This window comes from Melopsittacus undulatus, chromosome Z (genome assembly GCF_012275295.1).
Source record: "Melopsittacus undulatus isolate bMelUnd1 chromosome Z, bMelUnd1.mat.Z, whole genome shotgun sequence".
NCBI classification, from domain to species: Eukaryota; Metazoa; Chordata; class Aves; order Psittaciformes; family Psittaculidae; genus Melopsittacus; species Melopsittacus undulatus.
The window spans coordinates 21591972-21614380 of NC_047557.1; the positions used below are offsets into that span (position 1 = coordinate 21591972).

Consider the following 22409-nt stretch of genomic DNA (forward strand, 5'->3'; position numbering starts at 1 on the left):
TGTCTCTTACGTGAACTTGTGCTTCCTGTGTGAGATCACTGTGGCCAAAGTGGCTTAACTCTTCTGTTGTTTTGTGTCTTTCTTGGCTGTGGGTGCTGATGGGCTTTGCCATCTTTGTTTTGTCGAGCAGAAGGTCTTGTTACAGTGTACATTGTGGGTTTATAGTTACATTGCTGTTTGAAGGTTTAATCTCTAATTAGCACCTTATTTTGTTCTTTCCCCTTTCCCCCTTTGATGTGCCTGGACTTTACAGGTATTTCATCCCCATGATGAATAAGGTAAAGATATCATTTCTGGTACATAAGTGAGGGGGGTATTCACAGCACTATAGCACAGGTGTTTGCACTGAATACTTACCTGCACAGGGACACTGCAGGAAACAAAAGCTGTGGTCTGAAGGTGTGGCGGTCAGAATACCCACAGTCCCCTGTGGATAAATAGGTTTTTAAAAGTGGCCAGAAGTGAAACTTTGCACAGTGCCAGGATCGGGTCTGAAATACAACACATACTGAGCAGTTTAGTACCACATCAGGCAGTTCTCATCTCTTAAAGACTTACTGGTCTTTCCTGGGATGGCTGGCAGGATGTACCTTGCCAGAGTGCAGGAAGCACTGGGGCTCTGCCTTCCAGACCTTTGTGTTCTCCCACTCCATGTTCTCACTCACTCGCTGGAGTGAGTGTCTGTGTTCTGGGACAGTTTGACTCTGCAGGCAGAGAGAGAACAGTGTAAGCTTTGCTGTTGATTTAGTAAAACATTTCAGCTTCTGGCTGAAAGGTAAAGAATTTGCAGATAATGTAGTAGTGCTGTTAAAAATAAGCATGGTATATTCTAAAAGTTACGCCTGACTTCATCTAAAACTCTTTTGAGCCCTCCTAGTTAAAAATACTAGTTAAAAAAGAAAAAAAAACCAAACAAAACAAACAAAACCAAACCACAAACCAGCAACAGTTACAAACAGAGATAGTTCTTGGTTTTCTAGAAACAAATCATTGAGATTTCCTTTCCAACAATACTTCTGAAGCACAGATAAAATGGCTTCCTGTCCCAGGGTTTCCTGTATCCATGGCAACCTGACTTTAACCACTTCTTTCTTAGTTTCCTGAACGAACAGTTGCAAATCCTGGGGCAAAATGTGAGAGCTCTAGTACGCAGCAGTACTGCGTTTACAAACGTTTCGCAGATGGGTATAGTTGGTCAGCTTGTAACGTAGTCCAATGAACTGCAAAACATCAAAATAACAGAAATAATGAACTTCAGATGTGTGGTAAGGAATCTTTATTTATTTATTTTAAATGTAGCTCATCTTACGAAAGTAAAATTCAAGTTATGAAAGAGCTGCCAGTGAAAGGAAGCTTTTTTCCAGTTGACATTTCTACTTGAATGCTATTGAAACATTTCCTAACCAGTCTTAAATATAAAAAATAGTTAATAAACAGTATTTTGAATTAATAGAAGCTGGTTTTGTGGCAGCTTAGTTGTTTTTATGATGCAACCATGAAATATTTTCTGGTTAGGCTGGCAGTACATTTGTTTCAATGCTCATTTATTTTGAAATTGTTTTCATTGTAGTTCAGACTTACACTTAGTAAGTTTTCATTTTAAATTGCTTATTTGGCATCAAAGGGTTATATATAAAATACCAATCTTGAAAGCCATGCTTATATTTTAAAGACTGTATATGTAAAATCTTTAAAGTTTTGAATTAATAATATTTTATAAACTTCTTTTTATCTCTACTAGCCAAGTCAGAGATGAGTAAGAAGGCCAAAGACAGGGATATGTGTGGTCTGCAAAGTTCTCCACCCTGCCTGGGAGCATTCCTGTATATCCTTAATTGTTTTCTTTTGTTGCTGCTCCAGAAGGAAGCTCTTGGCTGTCCAGCTGCTTGCCAGCTCTGCACAGGGAGACAAGTTAGCTGTCGTAATTCAGGGCTTTTGAGCATCCCGCAGAACTTTCCAAAAACGACAATTCTCATGTACCTCAGTGGGAATAATATATCGCATGTCACTCCAAATGAACTGAGAGGCCTTCAGAAGCTTGCTGCACTGTACATGGATAACTCCAGTATTTTGTATGTACACCCAAAAGCTTTTGTGGAACTCCCCAGACTGTGCTACTTGCATCTAAATAACAATAATATTAAACGTCTCGATCCAGGAATCTTTGAAGGTCTTTCCAGTCTTCACTGTTTATACCTTCAGAATAATCAAATAGCTTTTGTGCCCAGAGGATTATTTAGTGATCTCCTTTCTGTTAGATATTTAACACTTCAAAGAAATCGCCTCAGTGTCCTTGGAAGTGGGACTTTCTCGGGAATGATAAGTCTCCAAACACTTAACCTAGCCAATAATAAGATTTCACGGATATCAGCTTCAGCATTTCATCATCTTGAAAACCTTTCATATTTGTTTCTTGAAGGTAACAACTTAACACTTGTGCCATCAAATGCAATTGGAAGGCTCAGAAATCTTGAAAGACTTTCTTTGTCTCACAATCCCATTGGATCAATACATGCTTTTGCATTTAAAGGACTTGACAAGCTTAGATACCTGTCTTTAAAGAACATCAAGCTAAAATGTATTGCTGTAAATGTTTTTTTTGGATTAAATAACCTTAGCCAGTTAATCTTAAGTTATAATGATTTAGAAAATATAAATTCTAGCACTTTTACCTTATTGGACAACTTAATGTATCTGCAGCTAGACAGAAATAGAATAACGAGTATTGCTGATGGTACCTTTGAAAAAATGGGACAGTCACTTAAAATACTCAGTTTAGCATTTAATAATATTACAGAGTTACAACCTCAGGTGCTCAAGCCCCTAGTATCTTTAACTCATCTACAAATAAACTACAATCCTTGGAACTGCAGCTGCAAAATGCTTGGATTATTTAACTGGCTAGCATCCTCTCCTATTTCTGTAAAAATTCATTGCCAGAATCCCAAGAGTATGCGTGGTAGACCTTTGCATTACATTAAATGGACTTGGTTTGCAAACTGTAGTAGCCCTACTGCCAGCCCAGAAGCAGCCTGGACTCTAGGATCTGCAGGAGCCCACCACAGCACTAACACTTTGCTGGTGGCATGGCATAAGGGAAACAGGCACAACACATTTGAACAGTTTGTCAATGCAGAAACTAAACATGTTGCTTTCTGGGAAGGAACGACAGCTGCCTCTGCTAACCTGTTGCCCTATGAAGAAAATGCCGCTGAAATTCCATCACAGGCAACCACAGTATTATCGACATTGCCAGTGCAAATACCAGCACAAATGATGCCTGTTAACAGAACAATAGAAGACAGTGGCTCATTTCCAACAGATGCTGCTCCTGTGTCATTGAAAACATCCCTATTTTGTACACAACAGGTTGAAAAGCTGAATGAGGCTTTTGACATTTTACTAGCCTTTTTCATTCTGGCTTGTGCTGTGATACTGTTTTTAACCTGTAAAATTATTCAGTTTAGGCAGAAACTAAAGGTGCTAGAAAACTCTGGAGAAAAGAGAATAGAATATTATGGGGTTTATCAGCCTGGCAGATACAACATAACTGACCCAGTGCAGTCTCTAACTCGGAATTCAGTGGGGCATTCAGAGCTAGACCAAATTAGGCTGCTCAAGCAAACACCATCTGAAAGTCAGGCGCAGGTCATATTGTTTGAACACTCATCACTGTAATTTATCTCATTTGATCTGATGTTAACTTCATTGTGATCTGAAATGTCAGGAAGTCAAGAACTCAATTTATAAAGTATAAATAGTTTCACTGATTAAAATCAATGGGTTGATAGAATTGTAGAAAATGGTATCATTTGGGTTGTTCTGCATTCCTGAATGTTTAGAATTTTTTTTTATTAGATGTCATTTAAATCTGACTCACATAGGTAGATTATCCTCTCTTCCTGTTGTAGCAATCTTTCACCTATAACTCAAGTATATGTGCAGTGTAAAATGCACATATATTTATTTTTATTTTGTAGTACTTAATGGTATAAGTTTCTATAGAAATTCCATAGGTAATTGGGAGCTTGAAGCAAGTGAAACATCAGTTTTTAACAAGATTATGAAGTCAGGATTCTGGGGAAATGAGGAAAAAAAGTAATTCTTAATTTATTTATTGTAATGCAGTTTCTACTCTTCCTTAACTAATCATCACAGTGGAAAAAAATAGTATATTTACATTAGCATATACAGCATCTCAAGGAGAAGAAAAAATTATACAAATCTTATTCTTACATGTGACATATTTTAAAATACAAAGTTGTGTATTTGGTTTGTATAATGAACATCTTAAAGTAAATTTTTGTTAGTATGTACCTGTATCATTTCTTAATGCCTGAAATTGTAGTTAATAGCGAAGCTAAGTTTCTGTTGGACTGAAAACTTAACCAAGTTTATTATGTCTGTGGTAATAGAGCTGATTAATTATTGTCAGTCCAAAATATTTTGTAATCCATATAGTACTAATTTGGGGCTAGTTTTGGCTAGGTAAGAGGTATAAACTTAAGAAATACACTATACTGTAAATACATAATTCTAGATTAATTGCTGAGGATATTTACATATTTGTGGTGTATATTTGGAAGTATCAGGTCAAAGTATGTTTCCTTAGTGAAGACCTAATTTTAGACTTCATCTTTAAAAGATGGATACTATTTTCCTGTATAGTTTGTGTTTAACTTCTAATTCCTATTTCAAATATTGGTGTTTTGTTTGCATTATTGTCAGTTTATATCTGTTGCATTATATCTTTATTTTCAATCTGAATTTCTGTTATTATTTTGTTGTTGTTGTTACTCCAGTGGTTCAAACTTTATTCAGAAAGAAGTAATAAAAAAATGTATTCCAGATAGTCCAAGACTAAAATTTTCAGCCAGGTGACTGGGATTTACTTTTGTAGATACTATTTGCCTTCTACAGGCTTGTACTTTAGGGTCTGCAACCATTTTAGTTTGTAAGCAACACAATTTAGTTAGATCATTTTGCTCAAGGAAAAGTGGAGAACAATATTTTGATAGTCTGTCATCCACAGTGTCAGTTTAAGTTGTGTAGAAGTATCTTGCTGTTCCAGGATGCAACCAGGAGACCAGGGAATTCTCAAGGTCAAAGAACTGCCCTCAAGATTCTTTTTCCAGCCTGCTTCCTTCTAGTGTAACTAGCAGGAATGACTTTTTGTGGCTGGGTCATTATCTGCTACCAGTACATAACATAGACCTTGGCTGCACTGTGTGGGTTTGGATGTGCAAGTCTGTCTCTCCTGCTTGTTAAATGTCTCTTGAATGTAATGAAATACAAATCTACTCTATCTACAAATACTACTCTATAGTATTGTAATACTATATTTTACTGTATGATAGTTCAAATACGTTTATGGAACACTTAATTTAGCTACTTGGGCAAAAATTTCAACAATTCTGTATTGCTTGAGTAGAAATTTTTTAAAAATAATCTTCTACCTGTAGATCAGGTGTTAAATGTATTGAGTAAACGTATTTAAGGAGGGAAAGCATTTACTCTAATTCATGCTTAATTTGTTTTTAGGTGACTAATCCATTATGAAGACTTCATCTTCAACCCATTTTTTTTACTTTTTAACTTACCTACATAATTCCTCATGATTACTGTTAAATTTATTTTAATGATAGCTGCACAATTAGTAGTAGGTTTTGCAGTTTTATGTGCTATATTTCTAAATTCTCAATTTTATATGGATGTCTTTGGAAATAATAGACTTAAAATTCAGTGTGTGAGGAAGTTAGCTCTTTTCGTTGCTGAAAATGCTGCTGTGTCTTTGTTAGACAGGAGGTTTTGGAATGCCAAAGATTGAGATTGAACAGGTCTAGTTCTCGAAGAAATCTGATAGAAGACAGCTCTGATGTTTTAGGCTCTGCTTTCCTACTCTACAGTAGAGCTGCTATCTACAGAAGAGCACAGGAGGTTCCCTCAATGTGTGCTTTCCACTGGCAAGCTACTTCTGGCATTGCTCGCCACATGTAAGTCTCACCACCTGTAGTGATCAAGCATGAAATTTCCTTTCATGCTGTCAGAGCTGTTAGTTCAAGCAAGGCTGGAGCAGTTGGAAGGCATCGTTTAGAGTGGAGTCATCCTCTAATTATACAGCTTGCCAACAATTTGCATGAAACTAACAATGAGAGATTATGCAGCTGTGGAGAAAATGTGTTTCTTTTGTGGTTAGTAGCCTTTATATTCCTATATCTTATATAGCAAACAGTGGAAAAACCTTTCATGTACATGTGTGGTTCATAAGTCTATTAAAATAATTACAGAATACATTAGAGGACAGTTGAGTTTGCCCTCATGAAGCAAAATGGCACTTTATTGTCATCAAGTTTATAGTCAGTCATAGGACTCCCCTAGAAATGTTGTCTTAGCTGCTACATTAGTGTTTATAGGAACTACTCTTTAGCACCATGCAGCTCCTAAGAGGGGTGAGGGTGTGGGGTGTGTGTGTATGTGTGTATGTAATCGTTTACATTGCTCTCAGTATGTGCAAAGTAATATCCATTTGTCCCACTCCACCTCTTTCCTTGGCTAATGAGAACAAAGAATTAATTAGTCTTTCTCAAAGCTACTGTACACTACTAAAGATATGAAATTAAGCTTTCCCCTGTTTTGGTGCTTACTGCTTCATTCTGGTTAGTGTAGGAGAGCAGAGAATATTTTTCTCTTAATCTGTAAAAGTAGTATGTTTTCACATGCAGAATTTTTCTTCCATTTCTGATAGGCTGAGTAAGGTGGTTAGCAGACAGGGGACCATTTAATTCAAGTTAAAAATTAATCATGTTATATGTTTTATTAAGCTGTTGATAAAGCTTTACTTACAATAACTATCTTGGTAATTGAAATCCAAATTCTGAATTCTTACATAAAAGCTCAGAATAATAAAATGTTTAATAGATAGTTGAGTCTATTGGAAATGATAAAATGATGAAATAATGAATTATTTTCAGAACAGATGTGGTCAGGTTTTTTTTTCTTTAGTTTATCTGACAAACTATGCAAGCTTTGAAAGGAAAGGTTTGAGATTATTCATATACAAGCTGACCTAAATGTTTGCCACATTTTGTTTTCATTGTAGTCAAAGTGAATTTTATTTAAGGATAGCATAAACGATTGTTTCTGAAATATAAAAAAAATGTTAATATGTGGTAATTGCATGTTTCTGGAGTGGTTTAGATCTCAACATATTGATAGAAGTTAATTTAATTCTGGGCCAGTCTTTTGATAATTTTTGCTGCATACTGAATGAGGTTTTGTCCTAATAACTTTGGGAAGCTGTGTAGTTATAAAACCAGTTATAACTTGGTGCAGTTGTTTGGTCAATGCTGATCTGGATTATATGCAATTCAAGGCGGGGCAACTGCTTAAGTGCTGCCTATTCCCATGTTAAGATTTTAATGTGGACAGTATTAACAGTTCTGCTTTGAAAGTCCATCTAAATACAGTGCAACTGTCTCTTCTGAATCTACTCATACGGCTTTCTAATTTATTTCTTGAAACAAGCACGCTAATCTTGTCACCTTTAAAAAGGCATTGTGCTGCTTTGCATCATGCTCTCCTCTATGAAATTAAGGACTGATGTGTTTTATATTGCTATTGAACTCTAATTGAGGTTTCTTATTTCAAAGCACAATGAGCCTATGCTGTCTTTATTTTTCACCACCCTGTGTCTTGTATTCTAAAAATAGTTTCATTGTTTAATGATTCCATACTTAGTAAACATTTCAGTAATGTTACTCTGTAACAGTGAGTCCTTAGGAGTCGTTGTTTCCAATTCAAAGGGAAAAAGAAGAGGGAGAAAAGAACGTATTGTCTTTACTGAAAGTTGTAGGCAACAGTTGTCCTATTTTGGAATATCTTCTACATTCTTTAGCTTTCCTCAAAAAAAAAAAGAATTACCATGAATTATCTGTCTTTCAATAAAGAAAAAAGTGAAATAGTATTCCTTATTTCTACCATGAAGGAAAAATATCCTTTACGAGTAAAGAAATTTATGATTTCCCTATGTGCTTTGGAGCTCACTGTCAACAAGATTTTGAGTCTTCAGCCACTGTCCTCAAGTTTCTTCTAGAGGTATCACAGATCCTTGAAAACGAGTTACTGTGTGCTGCTCCTATCAATCTGCAAGCTTGGAGAAAATAACAACTTCAAAGAGAGCTATGCCGACAGTATTTATTTACATGTTGACTAATTAAAGTAGCATCCCTGAATAGATTGACCATAATTAGCCCTGCAGCTGATGAAAAGGCTCTGCCTTCACTGGGTCAAAACACCTTTCTCTTACCTTCCAATTTAAAATTTCTGTGGCAGTTAGGGATCCTTCATGCAGAGTAAAAGACAGAACTGTAACTAACAGATAATGGATAGCAACCTGTGTTGCTAATAGTGCATGCATGCAAAAGAGCTTTCGTGGGAGGTGTGATAGGTAGGCACCTCTGATGTGAGTGAAGAAATCTCTGTCTCTGAGGGCTCATTCTGCAGGCTGCTGAACAGGCAGCACTCACTTTCTCAGTGGTGCAGCATGGTTGGTGGGATGTTTGCTTGCTGTAAGTAGAACCCTACAGAGAATCAGTGTCACAACATGTAATACTTTGCTGTTCTAAATGAGATGTGGAAGCTTTATTGGCAAGGGAGAAAGTCTCTTTCAAAATATATACATCACAATGATAGTGAGAATAAGCTATACTGAATGAAAATGGTATCAATTTTCGTTTAGTGGAATGTAAGAATTTCAAGTTTCATTATACAAAATACAGTTCAGATCCTGACATTTGACAGTAGCTCAATAAAAAAAGGAAACAAAAATAATCCTTTGGAAACAAAATGAACAGGATTTGAACCCTAACCTTATAAAAATAAATTTAAATATTTTATAAGCTTAGTATTCTGGCTTGATACACATTTTTTCCAAAGCATCCATTGCTATATAAAGTGTCTTGTCATATATGTTTTGTTGTATGTTTGACGAGAAGTTTTTCAGATGTGGTAACTAATGGACGAACAGCTACAGTTTATTCAGTTTTTCAGTTTTCATCCCAAGTAAGAAAGGAAAATGAAGGAGTATTAAGAAATAGGTCTGTCTGTGTTAAAAGTACAGTGAAATTACAATACATGAACTTAGTATTCAATGCCTTTGAACAAATATGGAACAGGTCTGCTTCTGCCTACTAGACACCAGAAGCATTTCTGGGGAAATTAAAGTCTGAATATCCGAACAGGGAGGAAGAAAATATTCCAGTTGATAACAGTTGCAGAAGAGGGTTGTAGTTTGCCATCACTAGTTAGGACATTTCTATTTCTTACCTGTTTGTAGGTGGAACTGTTGCAGTCTTCCCAGCATATTAATCTCTTCACTTGCAGTATGTCTTCACCCTTTTGTGGTTCACAGAATAGAAACAGAAGTCATAGCTGCTTTCCATTGACTAGGAAGTGGCAGCACCTGTTTTATCCATCATGGGATGTTTCTGTGCTCCTACTTTACAGGCACATCAATTCTCAAGGCAGCAGCAAGTGTCTAAACATGTTTAGTGTAATTTTAGGCATTGTGGGCATATCCAGTCTGGCCTTCAGCTCATGCTGGAGAAAGGCATGTTTCAAGTCCCAGGTGATACCTACCAATCCTTTGCATCTCTCTTAAATAGCATTGTTAGCCTAGTGTTTCAAATGGCAGGGGATGCCTGTGTTGAAGCAAAGAAATCCTACATTATTTTTCTCTCTAAAATCAGGGAAGTGGTGTTTGTGCAGAACTGGGTGCAGGTATTTGTCAGCCTCTGTGAGGAGTCATTCAGCTGCCTAGGAGGGTGAAGAAATACTGGTAAGGCTGGACAGAGAAAACAGTAGGGGGGGTCTACCATCTTTACAGGCTGCCCTTCTCTCAAGGGTTTGTGTGTAGATTTTGCACTGAATAGTGATGTGAGAAAATGTGTAAATGTGTTAAGAATAGAAGCCATATTGGCTTCAGGAGTATGTCCTGGCTAGCAGGAGTATGTCCTTCTCCACTCAGTTCTTGAAATACTAATGTATTTTTTATTTCTTTTGCTTTTATTTCTTTTGCAGTTATTTCCAGGTTCTTAAAAGCAGCACATAAAGTTTTATTTTATTCAAGAATAATGTGGTTTGCATATTTTTGAAGTCTTTGTGCAATTTAAAAAAAAAAAATTGAATCAGCAGCTTGATAGCGAGCTCAGCTAAGCAGTAAGGAATGAAAATGCTGCTTAGTAAATGTGCTTTACAGTTGCTGAGCAAATTTCCTGTTTAGCTCCTTTAGCTAAGTCATTTTCCTGCTCTCTTCCAGTGTTATCCAAGCTAAATTTTGCTCTTTTGCAGTGTTATCCAAGATAAATTTTGCGGTATCATCAACATTTCAGTAGAAGGGCTGCATGATGTTATGACTGAAGATGCTGAAGCAGGAACATACAAAGAGTAAGTGAAAAAAATCTAATTTTTGTGGGTTTAACAGTAGTAGCACTCTTTCATATGCAGGATTTTGACTGGAAAGATCTGTAGGCAGTTAAAACATGCTTGTAAGAGTTCTGTTTTCACAAGTGTGTTTTATTAAAATAGGAAGGTTTTGGTTGTAATGAACAATAATTGTAATGAGGAAGTGAAGGGCTTAAAATGACAATGTTGTCTTAAAATGTTCATATGCTAAGATTTGCCTTTTGATCACTTGACTATTAAAACTAAAATTACAATGCAACAAGCTTGTATGTCAGTAGGGTGGTAGCTCGGATTTTCTTTCAGTGTGATACCTAGAGTTTTACAAAGATCTTTTCCCAAATGTGACATCCTCACTGAGTGGACCTAGCATATACTACTTCACAACCTGGAGAGCTTAAAAATCTATCCTACAAGGGCAGGTCACCCCTTCAGTTTGCTTTGCTTAGCATACTTGCTGCCACACAGCATACCTCAAAAGATGTTTTCCAGAGCTGAGAGTTTGTTTGTGCCAGGAAGGTGGTGTCAGGAGTTCTCAGAGTGCACTGCCTTCCAGCACTGCACTCATTCATCTCCTGCTGACCCTGGGTTACTGGTGGTATTCCATCAAACCTGGAAGAGTAAAAAAACAAAACAAAACTGAGTAATTATTATTTATCTGTTAATGCTGTGTTTTCTCAGCGGTCATTACATAGTTTTAGAATGATGGAGAGTTATAAGATATTGAAGGCAGTCACTCAGCAAGATGGCCCTACAGACACTGTTCTAATAACAGTCTTTACCAGATTATAAGAATCAAACTTTTCCTGACTTTCAGATGATTACCTGGTGATGGAACAGACTGTATCTGAGCTAATTAATTAATTGCTTAAGGAAATGTTTGCTGGCACTGAAGCCAGCTGGCACAGAACAGTCTGCATGCAAACTGTTAAGTTTTCCTCCTTTTAAAGCAGGTGTGGTATGCACGCAAGTGTGCAAGGAGCACGGTCCACATACAGCTGAGCCTGAGCTATAACAGAATCACAGAATCCCAAGGGTTGGAAGGGACCTCAAAAGATCATCTAGTCCAACCCCCCTGCAAGAGCAGGGTAACCTAGAGTACATGCCCAAGGATTGCTTAAAAAAGTAATCACCTCCACTCCTCCCAACCCTGGCCTCAACTCTCAGTATAGAAGATGTAATTCTAAAGTCTGGGAATGTGCTTTGCAATGTGTTCTATTTACTATCAGAAACAAGGTTACATAATCCCTTCTATTTCTAAACATGTTGCTTTGCCAGCACATGTTGAAAAGAGTTCTCACAGGGAAATAAATAAAACTTTGTCCTAGTTCATTTCACATGTTAAGCTTGAAGGCTTGTAGAATTCCTCACTGCACTTTTCTGAACTTTGGACATTGTTTTTGCTTTATAAAATTCAAGCACACTGAACCAAGAACATATTTCTGTTGACAGATAATGAATAGGCTGTTTGAAAGATTCTGATGTTTGTGTTACGTGTTTTTGACACTATCTGAAAGTAAAGTGAAAGCTCTCATCTGGAGCTGTGTGTGCAATGCTGGCTCTCCAGGTTGACGAAGAAAGATTTAAGCCCAAACTGGTTCAGAAAAAAACCTGTGTACTCCACTGATTGTCTAATACCTAATTACTATAGTGCAGAGACTAAAACAACATTCATATTTAGCATAGAAATCTCAAGATGAATTAATATAGAGCCAGTAAAAGATGAATGAGGGTAAATATGCATGGGGAAAACAAATTAAATTACAGTTTTGTCTTAAGTGTGGCTGAATACATTTAAACTGGAAATTTAAAGAAACTTGTAGTTAGAGCAGTGGGATTTTGGAAGAGTCTTTCCAAATACAGCTGCAGAGATAAAGATTTCACCAGTTTTTAGAAGGAATTTGGGTTAGGTTAGGAAAATGATTGCCTGATGCCCTGGCTTACAATACAAATAAATTGCACTGGACCAGGTTTCCTACCATATATATTTTGCATTCTAGTGATAACTACAAGAAAGCTTTACAGACCTCAGGTTTTCTGGAAAGGAGAGCATTCCATTGCTCTAGTCTTGTCTCACCAATGTTCATGCTTTTTTCCAATTCTATAATGTTATTTTTTTTCTTCCATACCTGTATGTTTTATGAAATTACTGTTTCTGGTACCTATAATATAGAAGTCTGAAAAGTTAATTCAATCTTGAATGTTTTGGCAATTGACATTTTTATCTCCTTGTCAATAAGCTGATTTGCAAGAAATCACGCCATTTATGAGAGGAGGAGATGTGAGATTTGCTGTATTATTTTGAAATAATCCCTTTGTTGAAAGTAGCTTCTGTGTTAGCATTGACCATTCTACCATGGTGTTTAGCAGCTGTTTCATACAGCTGTAAACACAAGATAATAGAAAATGAAATATGTAAACAGAGTAAGTCTGAACACTTTCACATAAAATCACAACTATTTTTTTTTCATTTAGGTAATTTAAAAACAAGTTATTCAGTTTAACTGCAGGAACATTTCACCTGCTATTGGAAAGCAGCAGTTAAAATTGCACAGTAGTACAGCGCTCAAAATAAGCAATGAAGTGCATCTGTCTAGGTGCTTTATTATATGTGGATTGTGTCCTTCCTGCCATAAAACATACCTACTACATGTTGGCAGGTTGTTGTCACCTGAGTGACTTTTTCAAATAATTTGGTTTTTAAAGCAGATTTTCTAGGAAAAAATTTGGTAAAGTGGTGGAGTATTTGTGTATTCTTTCAATATAAAGACTGTAAAGTGAATGGGAAGCTTATTGAGCATAGGATAGTTTCCACCATTGTCTTTTTAAAAGTGCATTCAAATTGTTTCAAGAAACAGAAAAATCTCTGACTAATTTTATATAATTTTTTTCATATTTTCTGGTTTTACTTGTTACAAAAATAATAGTTTGCATATGGCTATTACTTGTGTGTGTTGGTACCTACTAGTTGAGGGTGGAAAAAACAAGAAGTTTAAAGTTTTGCTTTATTTGCTAGAAAAAACTGTATAAATAAATGAATGCAGAAGTTAACTCATTTTTGTCCACTCAAAATATTATTGTTCAATATCTTGCAGATGTTTTAGTGTCTAGATCCAATAGCAGTGACTATCTTTTGTTTTCTGGTCCTTCAAAAAAAGTCTCAAAGGAAAATATGGATGCAGTGAGAAGTCTTTTCTAGTTTGCATATGTGTCACTTTGATTTTCATGTTGATAAGCTATAGAGTGCTTGTTCAGCACTTCCATGGAAAGCTTGGGAAGTTGTGGTTAGGAGCAGTGGGGTTTTCTGTTGTTTTTTTTTTTTTTAAAGAAACGCACATAGTCTGTTTTCTCTGTCCAGAAATGCATTTTCAAGCCATATCTTAAGCTAAAGTATGGTGATAACTGAGGTTGTTACATAGGTGTAGGTATCGTAAGTCATGGATTCAGACTTCTTTATATACACTGTTCTCAGCAAAAAAGTACTTTCTAACAGGTCGCCTGACTTTTATCAGACTCACTCATGTCTGTCCTGTGTTTTTAATATGCTTTAAAATAATTTTTAATGATAATGTATGTTAAAACTATTTTTATTCCCGTTCTTAGCTGCATGTTGATGGCTCATTTTGAGCAGCCCAAAGTTACAGATGATGAGGAACCTCCCACAGAACAAGACAAAAGGAAAAAGCTGGTAAGTTTTAGATATTTTATTAAATCATACAGTTGATTATGTGATTCACTTGGCAGACCAGATTCTTTGCCTTTGGATTTGGTTCATCTGTTGTTCTTGGAAAATTAATCTCTTGAATCAAAAAGGAATGTTCTCTCATGATAAACTTTGCAGCCACAGCAGTTATGCTTCTGCCTTCCTTTTGAGTCTTGGAAAATATTGCCAAAATAAACATCATCTGCTCATAAAATATGAACACTATAGTGACACTATGAAAAGGGTTTTTTAAAAAACTGTTGTGGTTTAAAACCAAGTCCGCACAGCTCATTTACACTCATTTCCCCCCCCCCCCCCCCCCCCCCCCCCCCCCCCCCATGCTCCCCCAACTTCCGGAGAGTTAGGAAGGAGAATCCAAAGAATGTAGCCCCCACGGGTTGAGATAAGAACGGTTTAATTGCTAAGGTATAACACAAATCACTACTACTACTACTACAAACAATAATGATAAAGCAAATAACAAGTGAAGAGAATACAACACCTCACCAGCCACTGACCCATAACTCGCCCCACCCTGCCCGACTGAGCACTGACCGATACCTCCTCCATCCCCCCAGAGCCTCCAGCCCTTCTGGGTCTCTCCCGGTTACCTCCTGGGTATGGAATACCTCATTGGCTAGCCTGGGTCAGGTGTCCTGTCTCTCCTTCCTCCTGGCCTCCCCTCCTCCCTGGCAGAGCATGAGCTCAGAAAAGGCCTTGAACAAACCAAACATTTGAGCAGTAACTCAAAACATGCTTGCTATCAGCAACTACTCCCAGCCCGAAAGTCAAAACACAGCACTGCACCAGCTACCAAGAAGGAGAAAAAATGACTGCTACTGCTCAAACCAGGACAAAAACATAGAGAGCTAACATTCTAAGATGAAATTGTCATGGTAGGCCAAATTTTCTCATATTTAAAACCATCTTTTATTACATTGGTTTGTGTTTTATGTGGCCAGCTATTGATCCACATGCTTGCATAGAACCATTTTCTAATATAAAGAACACCTAATAAGGACCATTGATTTAGGTGAAGATTTATGGATTGGTACCGTGTAGTTGTGCTATTTTCATCCACCCTAATTTGTGAATGATTCATAATTCAGGTTATTTTTATAAGAGTTCAGGGAAAATGGTTCATCACACAGAAAACCGCTGTGTGCAAATACTGTGGAATAAAACAGAGCCTGAACTGCTTGGCACCGAGTAATTGCAAAACGTGGAATCAGGTTATTGATTAGATGGGTGCAGCTCTGTCATGCATTTTGTTTAACTGACCTACATGTATCCAAAAGAGTACTTCTGGACAGATTACTTCCTACTTTATTTCTTGTAGAAGCAGAAAAGAGTTTTCCTGGCTTTTGATAATATATCTTAGAAACCTAGAATGATTTGGGCTGGAGGGGAACTCATCTAATTCCACCCCCCTGCCCCAGACAGGAGGACACCTGTCCAGGTATTTCAGTACTTGAAGTGGGAAAAGCAAAATCAAGAATGACCTAAAGAGAATCCGTGATTTGACTTCAGGCTTTTAGTAATCTGTCCCACTTCATTCCTGCAAGAGGTTTCTACCCAATTATGTGTGTTATTACTGAATCCGTAGCTCCTATCATGGCTTAAACCTCATAGAACAATGAAAAAGAAATGGGATTCCCTTTTTCAAACTAAAAATGCTTTGCAACTTTTAAGGCTATTAATATGAGAAAAAAAAGCCAATGGTGTGGGCTGTGCAAAGTATCCCTTCCCAGTGTTTGCAGAGGGCATAGGTATTTTTCTTTGATCTATCTTTTTATCCTATCATTGGTACCTCTCTTTATTATAATGCAGAGTTTATAATTACTAGAGACAATTTTATCTAGACCAGTGCTTTGTGATTTTATGTAGTTGATGTTTCCAGTACTGCTATATTTTAGTCTCATTGCACATGTATTGAGGAAAATGTAAAGGAGGAGAGTGATTCATGACCTTACATTGCACAGTGTATAGACCTCAGGCAACTTTAATGTGCCCTTTATGTATGTTTTAAGAACTCCAGTATCATTGTTCAGAAAGGGAGTTAAGTTTTTTTTAACTCTTTTTATTTGAAACTGTGGAAAGGAAAAGTTAAGTATCTTCCAATAAAAATCTATCTTAATCTTGAATTATACATGCTGGTACATGTTTTAGATGGTGCTTGCATGTAAATGTAAAAGTCTTGGGAGTTTATTTATTTTACCTTATTATGGGAAGAAACTAGATGAATTGTCATCCTGGGTCTTCTGGAAAGGAAATGAATTAGTTACAACATAATAAGCCAAACAATCAAGTTTTATGTGATAACGTGGCTTACTGAAAGTAATACTTCACTGTTTATTCTTTCTCCTTATACATTTAGTCTGCAATTTAGATACAGATCTTATGCAAGTCTCACTGAAATCTGTTAAAAACCTTTGCTATTCAGAGTCTTCCATATTGTCTGGCTGCATTTTACAGTCACTGTTTAAAGGAAAGATTCCCTCCTTAAATCATTTTTCTGATCTTACTCAGAGCATTACAGTCACAAGACAACTAACCATCGTGGTAAACACACGTCATTTTGTGTCCAGGATTCTTGCTCCCTCTTTAGTATCAAAATATCCATTCTCAACTTCTGGAAATATTTTCAAAACTTTAATTCAAATATAACCATATACTCTGTTTTGAGTTTTATTAGTCATTTACCTGTTCGTGCATTCTAATGCCATTCCATTGGCTTGTTATCACTTGTAGTGATTAATCACTGTTTTAGTACAGAATAACTTAAAATTATTTATCAAAACCTGTGTGATTTTTAACTGTAGTGTTGTATAAACATGTTGAGGAAAGAGTTCCACCTATCAAATACTAGTTCAAACAACTGATAGTTCTGCAGAATGCCACGGATGCTGGCCAAGCGATGTTTAGAGGAATAGGAAGTGATTGTTCTGTAAAACCTCTGCTGCTTTTCTGATACAAACTGCTGTTTACAACCAGTGAGGTGGAAGACTAGTTTCACCAGTCCAGCCCCAAGGTAGGCACATATATCCAGGTTGAAGATCAATTTCTAGAGTAACTAGACTCAAAACCTACTCAAATCAGGTTTTCACTGAGCAGCATAAAGCACATTTCGGTAATGTGTATTTCGTCTCCAAACTTGTGTTCACCGTCTGTAGCTGTTTTGACTAATAAACTGTTGGAATTTTCTAGGCTTTATTTGTTTATTTATTTATTTATTTACTAGGATATAGGTGTGTATTGCTCTTATGGGAATCAGGAGCATTAAAGCTTAAAAAAAAAAAGAAAGAAAAGTCTCTGTGCACACACCTAGGAACTCAGTGTACAAACTTACATTAAAAAATACGGCCCCTTACCCAGTGTTTACAGACTAAGTAACCAGTGTTAATATTGTTGTTGTGTTCCGTACTGCACTGATGTTGAGTGTTCAGCTCTTAGCAAGCTGGAGACTCAGTTTTCAAGAGGATGATTTTTCCTCCAAAAGCAAATAGAATAATCTGAAAACTTCTTAAGGGTTTTATCTTAAACCAGATGCTATTTGAATTTTTCATATGAAAATACAGTCAGTAAAGAACAGTTCTTACTGTTCTTCCAGAGTTACTATTTTGCTGGCTTATTCATCTTAATGCTGCAACTGATTATCTAATATTGTTGAAGAAGTAATTATATCAAGCTATTTTGTGAGTTTTGTTTGTTCTAAATAGAAATTCCAAAAACACAAAGTGAAAGAAAAGCAAATTTAATATTGTTGCAAGAAACTTCTTTAATTTACACAAAGTATTTTTGACATGACTATCTGAATGAAATCAAATTGGTGTTTTAACTCCTTAATTGTGAAGGCTCTTGCATCCATTTTGGCCTCCAGACACTCTATGATACTTCTAGCATCAAGCATTGGTCATGCACATGCTTGTTGCAGTAAACTAAGCAGTTTTTTGGTACTGGGATTATATGGCAAGATCTTGGTAGCAGAGGGGCTATCGGGGCAGCTTCTGTGTGAAGCTGCCTGAAGCTTCTCCCATGTCCAGTAGAGGCAGTGTCAGCTGGCTCCAAGATGGACCCGCTGCTGGATAAACTCTGAAATATGAAATTTACTGATTAGATTAATTTGTGTGTTGGTAAAGTAGAACAAAAATTTACCTGAAGTTGATATTTTATGGCAAATTGTTCTGACTTCACAATCTAATTCTGTCTGTCTCAGCCGGAATGAAAATTACATAATCCAGGTGGACTGATGAGGTTGTATAGGTACTGCTACTGAAGTGTGTCTCTGTTCTTTATGCATATGGACTGTTTAACTTGTTGTTTGACATATAATTTCAAACTAGTTCAATTTTTTGTGCTTTGTTTCTTTACCAATAAAATATAACTGACCATAGTAGTTCATGCCATCTCTAAAGTACTTATGGTAACATCTGATGTGGTTTTTAGGAGTTACAGGAAACTCATTTGGCAGTAATTAACAAAGCTGCTTTGAAATTGTTTCATCTTGTAGAAGGGTGAAGTCTTGCAGCTGACTGGATCCATGATTTGAGGCTTTTGAAATAGTTTTAGATGGGCACCTGCTTTTAATAATAATTAATTTGATCTTTGCTTTACAGGAGTTCTTCCTCTTGTGTCTCACTTAAGTACAAAGAAAAGAAGTGCCTGTCTTGAGATGAGTTACTCTCAAGAATGTTTTCTAGTGCATTCTTAAATATTTTTCTCTTACATGTTTTCCACAGCTTGCATTGAAGGACCCTGTTCACACTGTGTCATTGCAGCAGTTCATCTATGAGAAGCTGAAGGCACAGCAGGAACTACTGGGAGAACAAGGTTTTCAGGCACTTATGGAAACCGTGGATACAGAAATAGTTGCACAGCTACAGGAATTTTTACAAGGCTTCTAAATAAGCAGAAACAAGATTTTGTATGTGCCGTTTTCCTTTCAGAAGAATTTGAAAGAACTCTAGCCTTTCATTGTGCATGGAAGAGCCTACTGAAAGCTGAAAAGAATTTGTGTTAAAAGATAAATTTCTGTTGTTGCTATTCAGCTAACTTTGATAATGCTTTGTTATTTTTTAATAATGGACTTATGGTTTTATCATCAAAGCAACACTTCCATGATACCTACATGGTATATACTGTCCTAATAGTACCTTTTTTTGGTACCATTACTGGGTTTTGGTTCACGAAGCTATGTCATAAAGTCAGAGGTCTGAAAGAACTTAGTAATATATATTAATAAGAGGTGTCTATTAATCCAGCAATATAATTCAATATTAGGAGCTGCTTGTCTTGATACTGTATACCTATAACTGTCTTCCTACTGTAATTTCTTGGCTGTACACTGAATCATCATACAAGCAGAAAGAATGGGGAAATGTAGTTAAGACTGTGAGTAGAAACATTACTTCTTAGCAGAATGTTAATTCCTGTTTGAGTTGTATCAGAGAAAAAGAAGCTTTGATTGTAATGCTTAAATTGTATTTGAAGAGGTGTTAGAGAATATCAATGTGTATCTCTGTCTGAAGATGTTTTCATTTTATCACCAGTTTCTTGATTTCTGTTATGAAAAAATTCTTGCTTTCTTGAGTTCTTTTTGTCTCACTTTTAGCTGTCATAACACAGAGAAACTTAACAGAGGTAGATGAGTAATTAATTCCAATTAGTTCTCTGCTATACCTGGGCTACTTAAAATTGCAGTTCTCTGGTATCTCAATTCTTTTCTTTTTTTTTTTTTTCATGAAAGGCATATCATGGATACCTGTTACTGAAAAGTTTGAGCCCAGGTGGTCACAACTGAAATAATTGTTTGCAAATGTGAGTCTCACTTTGAGTTTTAATTGTTATCTGGGCAGCTGCAGGAATGACAGGGTAAAGATGCTGCTCTCTATATTCCTTAGTCTTTTTTTTCCATTGTCAGTAAGAGGGGTGAGAGAAGACTCTCTGAGATTTTTGTTTTAAATTCTGATCTTCCATCTTTAAAGTTGAAGTGAATTTTGTTTGCTTCGCTAAGGGATTTCCCCCATCTGCTCCGAAGGGGATCAGCTATTTAAAGACACTTGCATACTTTTGATTACTTTACCAGATGCTTTTAAAAAGCAGAGCCTTTTTCTTCACTGAGCATATGGGGAGTAATTTTGTTTGAAACTTTCCCTGTGCTTTCAGAGGAAGCCAGACCATTGCAACCTTCTTTGGCTTCAGTGGCAGAGGCTGCTGGGGCTCTTACACCTCTGAATGCAAAATCTTCCCTGTACACAGCTGCTAGCATCTGTCTGGAGAAGTTGTTTCATAATTATAGTTTCCTGCTTGTTACCTCGGTGTAAGGAGGTTTGTTAGAAGAGTTGTTACTGACTGTTTGTTACCTGAGTGTCATTTCCTCAAGCCATCCACCAACATAAATTCTCACAAGTAAGAGTTTTGGGTGGTTGTGTTTGATACTTGCAAGGAAAAGGACTATGCGTGTCCTTTCAGTTGTGAACTACAGTACTTGGCAGCATGTGACTGAAATTGCTTTTGTTGAATAGTTACTCCACAGAGACCCTCAGCCTTTTTCTCCATGTAAGAGTGGCACAGGTCTGATGGGCCTTGCTAGCTTTGACCTTGCACAGCAAAACTGCATGGCAGACATAAAAACCTCAGCAGTACTGCTCTGTCACCATTCGATAAAATCCCTTTTGCAGTGCTAAATGGCACTCCAAGGTATTTCAGAAGGGGTTGGTCCCACCTGCTGTAGTCCAGCTCTGGCCCAAAGGAAACGCTCGGGATTTTTGCTGCATGGCTGAGACTCCAGGCTCCCTGTGCAGTGTCTGCTGCATCATTCTGAGATACTCAAGCCCCCATTACCTCACGTGGTGGAGTGTTGACTGCAGCTTATTTTGGTGCATGTTAACTAATGCCGGCATGGGTTTTGTCAGGAGTGATGGACATGCTTTTGGCTAGTAAGGGCACAGTGCATTGTGATTAACTTTCTGAGTAATATCTCAGAGTGAGTGTATTCATTTTCCTGTGCATTAGGGAAGTAGTGAAATTTGTCAGTAGGTGTTTAGCTTTTAATCTTGGAAGATTTTAGACCAAGGCTTGGACTATAAATGAAAACAGTTGTCACCAGAACTGCTTTATATGACAACCACTGTCACTTAGCATTCTGCAAAACATGTCTGTCTGTGCAGTGTAGTACTGAGAAAGTGGAGAAACTTCAGCTTAAACCAGCAGAAAAACCTATATATAATATTCATATATATTCAATTGTTACGCATAGGATTAATACTTCACTGGAAGGTTATGTATCAGGATTGCAGTAAGCGTTATCCATTTTTGTTGTTGCTGAAATTTCTGACTTAAGCCTCTTGGAGAAGAAGGGAAACTCAACCCAACAGATAGCCTGACACTGAAGCAGTATAGTTTCAGAAATTTTTGTGAGGAAGAATCTTTGATCCTGTTTCTGTTTGAGCTTTGTTTTTCAAATGAAAAAATAAATTGAGATGATTATTTTTTATTTTTTTCTGCAGCATAGTTGAATTCCTAAGGTTTACAAGTTGTATCAGTTTACCTTTCAGAAGGGACAGAGTGGAAGGCAAACTTTGTCTCTGATAAGAGTTAAACGTCTTTGAAAATATGTGCTGAAAGAATTGATAGGACTAATTCTGTTGCTTCCATATTCAAAAAATTAATTTTGTTGTGTCAATTAAATGACCATTTTTAGACCTTTGGCCTACCTGAAGTGTTAACATATTTAATCTCATGGCAGCTGTTGAAATTTTTTTCTGCTAATAAAGGTAATTTTGTCCACACACTGTTTTCATTCTACTAGATAGTCCAGTTATTTGTCTCATACAATTACTGCAATAATTTTAGATAACCTGAATTATGATAGGTCATCATAGAATGGGTTGGGTTGGACGGTACCGCATGGATCATCTGCTTCCAGCCCCTTCTATGGGCAGCAACACCTTCCACTAAACCAGATTACTCAAAGCCCAGTTCAGCCTGGCCTTGAGCACTGCCAGGTGTGGGGCAGCCACAGCTTCTTTGAGCAGCCTGTGCCAGTGCCTCAGCACCCTCACACGGAACCGAGTTATTTTGCTATTATTTATTTTAAATCTCTTGTCAGTTTAAACCCATTCCCCCTGGTCCTGTCCCTAACATGCCCTTGTAAAAGTCTCTCTCCAGATTTCTTGTCAGCCCCTTTAGGCACTGGAAGCTGCTCTAAGGCCTCCCCAGAGCCTTCTCTCCTCCAGGCTGAACAACC

At 36.9% G+C, this 22409-nt stretch overlaps 2 protein-coding genes across 4 annotated transcripts in view; both read left to right on the forward strand.

The window, feature by feature from the left end:
• IPO11 (importin 11) overlaps positions 1 to 21967 on the forward strand; it is a 97600-nt gene extending 75633 nt beyond the window's left edge. For all 3 annotated transcript variants that reach the window (XM_034072735.1, XM_034072734.1, XM_031051528.2), the window contains 3 exons: positions 10348 to 10443; positions 14062 to 14146; positions 18901 to 21967. In XM_034072735.1, coding sequence (XP_033928626.1) covers positions 10348 to 10443; positions 14062 to 14146; positions 18901 to 19065 — 346 coding nt within the window. In that variant the 3' untranslated portion in view covers positions 19066 to 21967. The remainder of the gene's footprint in view (positions 1 to 10347; positions 10444 to 14061; positions 14147 to 18900) is intronic.
• On the forward strand, positions 1747 to 4707 carry LRRC70 (leucine rich repeat containing 70). The gene has a single exon (XM_005151920.2). It carries the CDS (start codon positions 1753 to 1755, stop codon positions 3676 to 3678), a length of 1926 nt encoding a protein of 641 aa, XP_005151977.1. The 5' UTR covers positions 1747 to 1752; the 3' UTR covers positions 3679 to 4707.
• Positions 21968 to 22409: the final 442 nt, after the last annotated feature.